The 13026-nt window shown below is 36.3% G+C and overlaps 1 protein-coding gene across 18 annotated transcripts in view; it reads left to right on the top strand.

The window, feature by feature from the left end:
- Nucleotides 1-13026, top strand: part of ERC2 (ELKS/RAB6-interacting/CAST family member 2) — a 421439-nt gene that overhangs the window by 91093 nt on the left and 317320 nt on the right. For all 18 annotated transcript variants that reach the window (XR_010368539.1, XR_010368528.1, XR_010368540.1 and 15 more), the window contains 2 exons: nt 6283-6438; nt 11367-11534. Coding sequence is in view for 2 of the 18 variants with exons in the window: in XM_064432578.1 (XP_064288648.1) it covers nt 6283-6438; nt 11367-11534 (324 nt within the window). In the remaining 16 variants the exon portion in view is untranslated. The remainder of the gene's footprint in view (nt 1-6282; nt 6439-11366; nt 11535-13026) is intronic.

Below are 13026 nucleotides of genomic sequence, written 5' to 3'. Positions count from 1 at the left end.
TCATTTTGCCAGTGACTTCTGTTGTGAGCAAATGAGTTCAGCATGTCTGAATATGGTGGTAAACACACAGTTAAAACAACAGCAGGACTTTATCAATACAGTATCTGTGTTTTTATAGATAATTCATTTGGATTATATGAGTAACAAAGAAGATACATTGATTACAGAATTCCATTTTTGGTTGTATATTTGCTTTGGACATTAGTTCAGAAGTCTTTGTATGAAATTGTTTTTACAGTAACTCACTACCCTAAATAAATGGGAAAGTAAGATACTGGCTGAGAAACTTGGTTTTACTATTAATATTCAAAATTATAAATTTAAAAGTTCTGGGATACTAAAGAATAATGTATAATCTTTCACGTGGGTTATATAACAATTTAAAGGACATGTTGAAGTTAATTTTCTGTTCCTCTTCCTGTACCAAAAGTCTTTGAAAAGAACAGGGATGGGGGTATAGGACACATGAATGACACGTGTGATGACTGTCACTGCTCCTGCAGTGTCTGTCGCTGGAGACGCTGCAGTGTTTTCTGTTTGATTCCCAGGAGAGGTGGGTGTGGTGCAGTATTCCACTTTTTAAAAATCAGATCTTTATAGTGAGGGCTTTCATTAGTTGTGAGTGAGGCTGCAGTCCTGTTGCTGGAGTCCTGATGCAAAGCTGCTCTTTGCCTCTGAGGCACACAGTTCTTCTGTCCCTATGAACACACGCCCCTTTGGGGTTGCCCCTGTCTAAAGTAGGCCTAATATTGAAAAGAAAAAGGGACAAATGTAAGATGTTGAAATCCACATGATTAAACAGCAGTTTTCATTACAAGTTCCAGATTTGGAATGTTTTCAAATAAATTTAAATTGTCTTAATCCAGACAGCATTTGTTTTGAAAAAAATGCAGAACATTTGTTTTGAATGATCAAGCATTGGAGGAATTGTTTCCTTACAATGTTGAGGGTAGAAGGAGGGAGAGGATTAGCTGTAATATGGCAGTCTCAGGCCATCCACTCCCCCACGCAGAGACTCCAAGCAGTTTACATTCTCTTCACCACACCCAGCCCCTTCCAGCCTCTCACCATTTTTTTTGGCTGAGTGTCTTCCATGGCTCCCCCAGGCTCTGCCAGGATACAACTTTCCCTCCTTCATAAATCCTTCTATTCTCTCTGTGGTTTTCTTCTGTCCCTTGCTCCTGCTGAAGTCTTTCTGTCCCTTTTCCCAGTCTGTATTCCCTTTCATCCAATCAAGGATACTCATTTCTGATACCTATCCTCTCTTGTGTTTATTTGTCCTAGACATCTGCATTGCTTGTCCCATCATCTTCTTCATTTCTCTCTAAAGTTTTGCAAGTTTTTGCTTATTCTTACAGCAATTGCATTTTTTGCATAACTGCTGTCTTGTTCACCAGTTTATCTCCTGTATGTTCATGCAAAAAAGAAAAAAAGAGCAAACAAAAAAACATGGAAAATTCATATCCTATGCGTCGACTCCTGTTTTTCTTGCTTTATTCCTTTCCAGATATCTGTTGTCTTTTAAGATGCATTGCACAGACTGTTCTTTCCTAACTTTCTGGTTTTGCTTCATGGACACATTTGCTTCCAGATATCCCATGTCTTTTGTTCTAATGCTTCTCACTTACACTCTTTACTCTGTTCTCTTTTCTGCAACTGACCTTATTCTCCAGAAGCTTTTTTAATTCTAGAAAGCAGAGTCACAAAACTAAGAGAGGGCAGGAGGCTTCCTTCTCTCACATGCTCCTATTATACCCTCAGACTAGTCTAGTTTTGTTGCAGTGGTTGCTTTTGACTTTGTGACTGCAGATATATGTGATTAAACTGCATTTTTTTTCCCCCTCATGCCTAAGTTTTAGTCTGTTAAAGTATAAAATAAAATGGTGCATGGAAATCCTTTCCTTTATTTCCAATTGCATCTATGTAATTCCCTTCCATATTGTGTGCTGGCAAATGCCAGATGACTGATATCTTTGAATGTATCCTGAATATCAGTGATAGTCAATGTTGATTAACACCTATTAATATAATTTAAAAAAAGGTTAAAAGGAAACACCCTTTTCACTTGAATTTATGGTAAGTACTCCTGAGCAAATGAATCAGGTCAAAACTTGCTCATCTCTCGAGGCCCCACCTGGAGTGCTGCCTTCTGTTCTGGGCTCCACAGGACAAAAAAAGACATGGATCTGTTGGAGCCAGTGCAGAGGAGAGGCACAGCAGTGAGCCGAGGGCTGGAGCAGCTCTCCTGGGCAGACAGGCTGGCTCAGTTGGGCTGCTCAGCCTGGGGAAGGCTCTCAGTGGCCTGGCAGCCTTTCAGTACTGGAAGGGGAAAGGTGGGGACAGACCTTTCAATAGGGCCTGATGTGATAGGACAAGGAACAATGGTTTTAAACTGAAATAGGATAAATTTAGATTGGACACATGGAGAAAAAGAATTTTATGATGGGTGTAGTGGGGCCCTGGCACAGGTTGCCCAGAGAAGCTGTGGATGTCCCTTCCATGAAGGTGCTCCTGGCCAGGCTGGATGGGGCTTGGAGCAACCTGGGATAGTGGAAGGTGTCCCTGCCCCTGGCAGGGGCTTGGGTTAGATGACCTTTAAAAGCTGCTTCCAACCCAGCCATTACATGTTGCTATGATCTAATTCTATCAGCACTAAAACAGTGATAGTACTTGAGAGAGAAAATAAGAAATTGCTTACAAATATGGCCTGGAACTCACCTTAAGGATAGGATATTGAAAGCAACTATGGAGTCTTTATAAATGTAAGCTGTAAAGTAAGTGGAAATATTTGTGGTTTACCTCACTTGCAGAAAGAGCCATCTTTATGTATTGATCCAGCTGTGATATTTCAGGTATGGGTTTGCTTCTAGAGAAGTGTGTGTGTGTTTGCAGTGCAACATACTCTGTTGTTAAGATTGCATGAACTTTCACTTCCCTTATCTTCAAAGAAAAACCTGAATATTCTCTGTATTAAATTGACAAGGTAAAAATTCATACAGTAATTGTGTATGGCCGATTGATAGTCCATGCACATAAGTGTGTTTAAATTCAAGCTTTATTAAATGTGATGTTTCAAATATTTCCTTTTGATTACTTGTTGAATGCCCTACAAGCAAAATTATGCAGATGTAATTTACATTTATCATGTGTCTCAAATGATGAGCAGTAGCATTTCCTTACTTTTCCTTTCAGAATAAGACAGCCTGGAATGCTGTATTATATAGGGTTGGACTTGATGATCCTTGTGGGTCCAATCCAACTCAGACTAGTCTGTGATTCTGTGGTTATTTACAAATGTTTTGAACTTTTCCTGCCCCTCAGATTTCAGGAAAGGTGCTACAGGAGTCTTATAAGGACTGATATAATTAAGGAGACATCATTGTGGAAACTCACTTGTTAGACTTTTTCTATTGTGAAATACTGTTTTCTTCAACATCAGGACATGTACTAATTTTTTTTCACATTCCAAAAGAGGTGGGTTTCTGCTAGGGCCAGCCAGCAGAAACCTGAATAGCCCCAGCCTCTCACAGAATATCTGCAACACCATTCTAATAAAGGAGATAAGGAAGAAGTATTGGTTACTGCTGGAAGGAGGGGATAGATTAGGGTGAGTGCCCTGATCTCTGTCACAAATCCTGCTACATAATCTTACGTCTTTTAACAGATTTAGAGGGCCTGACTGAAAAAAATCTGAACAAATGCTGTATTGTTCTAGAAATCAGGAGATGTTATTAGTACCATTTAATACTAAGCTGCTTCCTTAATATTGCAAAGGAATCTTTGTTGTGATTCAAGACAGACCTGTATAGTTTTTTTAGAATATTGCTAATGGGGATAAATCATAGAGCTTTGAAGGAAATATTGCATCTGTTCCCATTTCAGTTTCTGAAAGCTTGCTGGACCCTGTGCCCCAACAAGACTGGTTGAAAATTTTCCAGTTGAAATTTTCTGTGGGAAAATGCTGATTCAGCTTAATCAGGAGATTTTTATAGGAATGTGCCAGAACTTTTACCAAATGCAAAGCACTGCCTGACTTTCTGTGCATCCTGTATGCCAGCCCAGCTCTCTTGTAGCAGTACCACTGGGAGCTCTGGGCTCTCTGTTTTATCTTTGACCTATGAAGTTCTTCACTTTGCAGCAATTGTCCAGGCTGGAAACCTGTAAGGTTTCCTGTAGTAGGAACAGCACCTTTGAGTTTCACAAAACTTGTGAAATTTCTGGCTCCTGTTTCAATAAAAAGCTAATGTAGAACTCAGTGACAAATTTTCAAGACCTAGGAAAATAGGTTTTACACATCTCTAATCACAGTATGCAAAGATTGATTAAAAACAAACTTTTCCTCTGAGATTTCAATTTTATGATGAAGAAAAAGTACAGAAAATGCTTCCACAAGTTATTTTAGATTTTTCTCATAAAGTTCAAATGTTATTCTGTGATGTATGAACCTTCTAAAGAGTGTAGTAGGCTGTGCTAAAATTGTTTCTGCCATATTGTATTTGCAAACATGTAAAATACAAAGGCAGTACAAAAAGGCAGGCTCTTATAGACTTAGCTGGGCAGACTTGATGAAGACTATTCCCAGATGTCATGTCACAGCAGGTCATGTAAGTATTAATATATTTCATTGCAAAATCATTCCAAAGTGTAATGAAGCTTAGGTTTTGCTTTTATCTTCAAAAATAGGATGAAAATATTTCTGAAATGAAGTCTAATGGAGCAGGCTGAATTGTTTATAGTATCTGTGAGATCTACAACTATTTTTGTGCTGTTTAAGTCTGAAGAGCTTTTAAATACTTCTGTATCTTTTCTGTATTTTGCTTTTTGTGCAACTTCTTTAAATGATAAGATTCAATGAGAATTCTTCCCTTTTTCATTCCACCTCAATACTTTACTTCCTGTTTTGGAATTTAAATGAATTGAAAAATTATAATAAAAAGAAAACTTCTCTCAGTTTGAGATTTATTGTTGACTATAAAGATAAAAGCAGAAATGTTACAGGAATGACAGTGGGCTATCTAAATGACATTGCTTAGTCCTTGGCTGTCATTCTGTATGGATCTATAACAGTGGTCTTCAAAAATAACCTGAGATTCTTTTTCACTTCAGTACCAAAAATTCAGATCCTTTTTGGAACTTCATCCAGACTCCTCTGTATCTTGAAGTGTGTGCCTAGCTTTATTATGAAAGAAGTTATTACAGGAGTTGGGGTTTTTGCTGGTTTTTAGGCCATCTAAAGAAAGCAGCAAAAAAAAGTTGCAGTGGTTCAAGCTTAGCTTATCCCTGTTAAAGCATCAATTCCATTTGTATTTTTTTCCTAATTAGCTTTCTAACTTAATAACCTGGTCTTAGTGAATCACACTGGATTTTGTGTGGTGTTTTTTCTATTTTTAAAATTTTAATTTAAATTTAATTTAATTTTAAATTTGTTATTTTATATTGATCTTAATGGTACAATTGATCTCTAATATTTTATGGGTGGTTGATCCTTTATGTTGTTGAACAGATTTCTTAATGAGTAATTCTGCAATGTTCTTTCAAACAGAAATTTGTGACAAATTTGTGTAATCACTTTTGTAATCTTTCTGGCTCTCACAAAAGGGACTTAGCCAATTCCCAAATGACTGGAAATAACAAAAAATTATCACTGTTTTCCAGAGTGGTGCTGGCACACATGGCAGCCATTGGCTGGGATGTAGAAATTTTTCGTGGTTGTGGTTTTGTTGATCTTGGGACTCACAATAAAAAGTGCTAAATCCTCTCTTAGTGATGTGGCTGGATTAGTCAAGGAAAAATATCTGAGGACACAACCCTTCTCCCTCCTGAGAGCAGGCAGAGCTCCAGAGAAGCAGGGACCCACAATGGCTGAGCCTTTGCCTTGCAGAGACAGGGGCTGGTCTCTCCAGGCTCAACTTGGTGTTGAAGGGCTTGGAAGAATAGCCAGGCCTAGATGGTTACTAATGATAACAAGGTTTGTTATCATACATATGTGGAAAAATAGGGCATCTGCTATTCTCCCTTCATCTCTGTGTAGGAATTAAATGGAATTTTGACCACAATGTATTCTGTACAGACTGTGCAACTGTGGTGGAAGTGATCTGGTCTGAATTCTGCATTTCTTTAAGCTAAAACTGATAGAATTGTTTCTGGTTTATGTGGATTCTCTATTTCTACCATCTATTTTTGCTGTCTCATTATTTGATATTCACTCAAGTACAGATATGCTTTTGTTAATCTTTAATATATGTCTCGTATAATTTTCAATATTCTTTTTTTGTAACTTAGGATACAAAAATAGCTTCACTTGAGCGCAATATAAGAGATCTTGAAGATGAAATACAGATGTTAAAGACAAATGGAGTTCTGAATACAGAGGACCGAGAAGAAGAAATCAAACAAATAGAAGTTTACAAGAGTCACTCAAAGTTCATGAAAAATAAGGTAGGATATATTTACAAAAGAGATTAAGACTGTTTAAATAATGGAAAGAAAAGTTTTAGTGTGACCATTTCCAATGCAAGAAGCTGCATGTCTCCTTTTGGTAAATCTCTACTATATAATAATCAGTAGATGTGAAGGAGTGAAACATTTTGGAGAAATGAAAATGATTTGATTTTAGCTTTTGATGTCATTTTGCAGTAAGAACTTGTTTCATAGGTGATACCAAATTGTATTCTGCTCATATTTTCAAGACTAGCAATTTAATGACTTTGTTCCTTTGATTTCAACTTACTGTACCTCGATTATTAGGAGCTGACCACAGGCAGGTAGTAAATATGAAGTGATGTGACACATTTCCTGGTTTCAAACTCACAAAACCTTATTGCTTGTTCATTGTTTGGGGATTTTTGCTACAGAAGAAATGAAAGTGTTAGTGCTCATGTGGAATTAATGCAGATTTATTAAGAAAAATTAATGATCAAAGGATATATCTATTCTGTTGGACAAAAGTAGCTCTTAAGCTACTGAAAAATAACTAAAGCTCCTAAAGTGGCATGGTCATCAGGAATATTGTATTGCTAACCTAAACATTATTAATTTCAAAGCAATTCAGTTTTAGTGACTTAGAGCAAAACTCCCAATGCATGTCAGCAAATCTATTGATATAAAAATAAGGTATAAAGCCTAGAACCTTACCACTCTCTTGATGTTTTTGTGAGGAAAAGCTTCAATATATTTCTGTACCACAGAAAGCAGATAAATAAGAAGAGTATCAAATATGCATTATTTTGTCACAGCCTTCTGATCTTTCATAAATGCCATATTCTGATGAAGCTTTGTCTGTTTTCTTTCACTAGTCTTTTTCTTCCACTTGAAATTAAGATTTGCAGCAGAAGATGTTATTTTTATCACTCATCTGAGAACCTTTCAAGGTGGAAAAGTATTTTTGGAGCTGTCAGCAAACAGATCTTGCTGTACCTGATCTGTTGAAACTGAGATCATTGATAAATTCTGATAAACAAAATTGATGGCAAAGAGCAGTACAAAACTCTTCTGAGGTGCTTGAAGCCCTTAATACTTTTCATTTATTCCTGAAGTATCACTTGTTTTCAATCTGTTCTTGATTTAAATAAATGGGAAGGTGTTAAATGAAGGCAAATACTGAACATGATTTATTTACATGAGTGGCAGAGAATGTTTGGAAGTGTTTCTTTTCTTAAATATTTTTTAGTAATATTCACTCCTTCCAAATATATAGGCTTTAATTGTGACTTGCAGTTAAAATAAGTTGTAAAAATGAGAAAGAAGACTTGCTCAGATTTTTTTTCTTTCCCACTTGATAAGGCCTCTCCTTGCTCAGTTTTTGAAGGGAGAAAACTTGTCATTACTCACATAATACAGAAATTATCAAAACCAAGAGATCTGCACCTTCAAATATCCTAATTGAGAATATAAATAAAACATATAGGATGATATGTGCTTTTAATAATAATATCTGTTCTAGAAGACTTTCTTCCCTTACTAGGGTTCATCCTTTGGCTGTCAGACACATATTGAAATGAACACAGATGCTTTTTTTTTTCCAGGCGTGAGTTTGCACTTGGCATTTAAGTAGTCCTTTGAGTATTAGAACTCTTATGCTATCCACTGGGATGGGTATGAAAATCTAGTGGTGGATTAGTACAATTTCAGCAAATTATCAGTAAAATGAGATTTAAGTATTGACAAAGCAGTAATAAGATACTCTGTGATCAATGTCTGCATGTAAGGGCTTTCCATACTGAATGAAGGGAGCATGCAAGTTCTAGGAGATCCTCTAGGAAAAAAAAACAAAACCAAAAACCAACAAAACCAAACAAAAAACCCCCAAAACCAACCAACCAGCCAAACAAAAAAAACCCACAAAAAAACCCAAACAAACAAAAAAACCCACAAACAAAAAGAAGAGGGAAAGAACTACAGAATTTTATTTTTGTATGGGTAGGCCTGGAAATTTAACAACCAGTTTAAAACCAGACCCTTACCAACATGACCTGTAGAATCTACTGATGGACTTGTATGCAGGCACATGATTTGCATTGCTACTCCTTTTCTTAAATCCTTGACTTCAAAATCAGTTGTCATTTGTTGCATCATACCAAGTCTTATGATGCATTAATCAGCACAGTTTCATTTAATGGAATTTATTTAAAGATTTAGGCCATTCATTTTAATGTGCAAAATTCGGAAGAAAAGTTCTGAGTTTTTCCTCTTTGTTTTCTGGTCACTCTGCATAATGTCACATAAGAATTTGCTGTGAAAAAAAAAAAAAACAACAGAAGAACACCCATTATGGTTTTCTGGAAATGGAAAATTAATGGGTTTTAACGAACTGAAATTATGGGAGGTGACAGAATCGTAAATTGAGAAGGAAGAAAAAGGAATTAAGGTTTCAGGAAAGGAGGTGAAGCAAGATCATATTGGGCAACATTGAGACAGTGGTGACAGGCAAATTACACACATGAAATATGTGAGATAGTGGGAAGGTCAGGGTCAGAGGACAAACTTGGAGGTTTTTGGTGCTATAGCACTTACATCCAAACTTGTAGGTTATCTTCATTTTGGTCCTTAAAAAGTATAAAAATCTATTATATATGTATTATGTGAAACTATGAGGTTTCATTCAATCATGACTGCTGGTCTTCAACATCACTTTAGATACAGCTAAAATGTTTGCATATCTGTTAGAGGCAACAATCTATTTGATGTCCTGTTTAATTAGTTTTTTTACACACTGAGATATTGCAGAACTTTAAAAAAGTGAATATACCCATGCTTAAATTTTCTTAATATAAGTATTATAGTTTTTTATTATAACTCTATTTTTGGGGCAGTCTTTAAAATAGAAATCTTAGTACTTTTCCACCATGATACTTTATTTTAAAAAGACATCAGCGTATTTATTCAACAATCTTTGTGTGTTTGGCTTGTGTTTTAACTCTTAATTTTTTTTGTGAGCTATAACACATTTTCAGACTTCTGACAATTTGTAGATCTTGTAGCCAGAACTTTACACTAAACAGATTCTGTTCCTAAAACACAAAGAACACACCTGCAATGAAAGCAAAGCCTTTAAAATTTTTTTTATTATTTCTCAGGGTGTGGATTGTGTCATGGAGAGAAGGGGAAGCGTTTCTAGAAGAGATTGAGCATCTGTGATATTCACATGCATCTCATATAAAGCCTGTGATGTAATTCAGATTGGCTGCAGATCCACGTTTTGTCTTTGTATCTTGCAGACAGATTTTCCCATTGTTCATTTTCTATCCATTTTCTCTTGGTTGCCATACTTGCTTACATGTTCTGGCAAGGGATGGAGGAAGGTGCTTTGCTTTCCAGAAAAAGCTTTCTCTAGCAGCTTTTAATTGCATTCTTTCTTTGTGTCTGGTTTTTGTATGCTTCTTTTCTGATTTTGATATTTTCAGACATTAAAGGTTATTCCTTTTTAGTGCCAGGGTAGATTCTTGATTCTATACAGTAACTCATGGGTGAGTTACTGAGCACCTTAAGGAACAATGCAAACATATTGGGATTTATAAAAAGAAATAAGGAATAAATATATTAAGATGTACATATGGACTGTAGCTGGAAGAATCATTGTTTTTAAATTTAATTTTTAATGTAAAACAAAATAGGAACATTTTGATCAGCAGTGAGTATTTCCAGTATCCTGCAACACTGAATTTGTCAAATGTTTTAGTATGTGGATCTTTGGAATGTGGTTGAGTAGGATCAACCTGTGGATATACTTTTTTTTTCCCCTGGGGATTTCTGAATCATCTTCCATCTACCACTTCTAGATTTCTTGCATCCCAAGTGTCTATTGGGACATGGAAAAGAGCTCTTCATATAAAGGAAGTGATTTCTCTGAGTTATGCAGATGCAGTGAGGCATTTTATTTCAAATAATCCTCATGAGGTGATGCATCTGGATTCAGCTGGTGACCAGTGTTATACCACAGGAATTTAGGAGTAGTTATATACCACCTAATTCACCATCCTTTCACCTATACACATCTTTCTGCATGTAGTCCAGTGCTTTGCTCTGATTCATATATGCTAAATCCACCAGAATTTTGTGTTCTTTGGCTATTCTTCCCATTTATCATTGTGGAAAGAGGAGAGTAATCACAATTCCATGACATTTACTGATGAACCTTAAATTCACTTAAATTCAGAAGCCCTGTCCTAGTATTGTGTTTCTGCTGTTTCCTCTGGGACAAGCTTTTATAATCTCAGAGCCTTCATTGTGTAGAATTTTGGATAATGTTTTCCCCAGACTTCTCTTAAGTTAGGCTGCTTGGCTTGGCTTTTCTACTACCTGAGAATTCCATGTGAACTGCCAGGGAGAAAAATAGGAGGTGGGGATGGTGGGCAGCAACAAATTTGCAAAGAGTAAGATTAAAAGTCCACTTTTCTGTTTTCCTGTCCTTAAGATGCTGGTTTTTCTTTATCAGACTTCCAAAAAATTCCTGATTCATTCTGGCCAATGATAAGTCATGGGAATCATGCTGTTGGAAGGATTGAATTTATACTTTTATGAATACTTTTTTTCCTGTGCATTTTTGCTGTCCTGCCAGACTTGCCTCACATGGGATACATGCCTTTGAACTTAAGTGAGGTCCGTGGTAAATTTATAGGCCAAATCATCTTTATGATTTTCCTTTTAACTTCTGCAACAACAGGGCATTCATTCTTAAGACAGAGTACATTAAATTGCAAGAAACACAATTGGAGGTGTGAGTATAAAAAGTCTGAACCTTAATTCTGTTCCAGAATTCACAGGTGTCTGATTTGTCATATCATGGTCATTCACACCTTTCAGATTTCCAGCAGAGCTATGAATTGGAGACAAAATTAATGACCTAACTTTTTTTCCCCCCACTGCAGATTGATCAACTGAAACAAGAACTCTCAAAGAAAGAATCAGAACTTCTTGCCTTACAAACTAAGCTTGAAACCCTTAGCAATCAGAATTCAGATTGCAAGCAACACATTGAAGTGCTTAAAGAGTCCCTTACTGCCAAAGAACAGAGAGCTGCCATACTTCAGACAGAGGTATTGTATTTCCTAATCATGAAATGCAATAGAAATATTGAGTTCATGGCCAGTATCAAGGTTTTGATGTGTTTGATTCAGGTCTGTGTGGCAGAAAAGTTGTTAAAGAATAATGAAAAATTTAAAACAACTTAAATGCCAATGTATTTGGTGTATATATAATTTTGGTAGTACACCTGCTCTCATTCTAGAACTTTTTAGAAGTGCTTATAAGCTTTTAAGAAAATGTTTGTGTCTAATTCTCATTGGCTTCAGTGGGGGGAGGTGAACCTTAATGACTTGATTGTTGTGATATCATGACCTGATTGCTCATCTGTTAGGTGGCTGAGCTTCTCTTTTGGTTGCTGTGGTTGAGGCTCCCTTACTTCTGTGCATTTTTGTTCTGAAGGATGAAGCTATAGATGTATTTTGAAGGGATTTGTTGAAAGGTGAATTTTTTTCATCTCTGGTTATTTTTTTCTAGTGCAGCCAACATATATTTTACAATATGAGTAATTTCATTCTTTAAAACAGATCAGTGTATTAATTATTTATGTATCTACAAAATCAGACCATAAAAATATGGATAAAAATGGAATACCTATTTGAGATAGTTGTCTCATTTAAGGGAGTATGTAAATCCACTGTTTAAAATGTCCATTAACTATTTTCCTGGCGTTTTAAAAAACTTCATAGTCTTGGAGCACACAATACTGGTTATATTGATTGCTATTAAAACTTCATTATTTTATTTTTAATGTATTTGTTTCTTTCAGGAAGCAAATAGCTGTGGAATTTAGTCATACAGAGCAAATAGTTTCTATTCAGAGAAGTATATTATTTAAGGTACACAGGAATCTTATAGAATGTTTCAAATGTCTGGCTACCAAAACTCTAGGAAAAAAATGGCTTAAACTTGTCCTTTTTGTGGAAACAGGAAGTAAATCTTTCTAAGATTCTGATTATCCCTTTTCGCTGTATGTCTTGTGCTCTGCATGCCAAGAAGGTACAGATGAAATTTGGCATTTCCAGCTTGTGTTTCATGGGCCAGCCATCATATGTGTACAATACAAAGTAATCACAACAGAACCAGGACAATGACTCCAGCAATTTCAATGATCTCAGTCTAGAATTTGAGTAGGAAAGATGGAGTATTTTCAATATTGGGCTGTGCAAATCTGTTTTGCAAGCCTTATATGACCTATTGTACTGCTGAGGATGGTGATGAATTCCATTGGTTCTCCACTGATTACACTTCCTAATCCCTTATCACACTGGCTTGTACTCAGTGTGTTACAATCTGGCTGGATGATGGGCAGTGGTACAAAGAGCTGATTTACAGTGTTCTGGATGAGGAGCTGCTGGGATTCTGCAATCCTGGTGCAGAAACAATTGGCTTCTGAGAGATACCTAATGCCTCTTAGTTTCTGCACAAGGCTGTGAACCTTTTACGTGATCAGGCCTGGACTGTGCTGTGGTAGCAATGCAGCAGTGCTTCTAGACACAGCAGATC

The sequence above is a fragment of the Passer domesticus genome, chromosome 9 (genome assembly GCF_036417665.1).
Source record: "Passer domesticus isolate bPasDom1 chromosome 9, bPasDom1.hap1, whole genome shotgun sequence".
In the NCBI taxonomy this organism is placed as follows: domain Eukaryota; kingdom Metazoa; phylum Chordata; class Aves; order Passeriformes; family Passeridae; genus Passer; species Passer domesticus.
The sequence above is the reverse complement of the archived record's forward strand: the minus strand, read 5'-3'. Positions and strand labels throughout refer to the sequence as shown.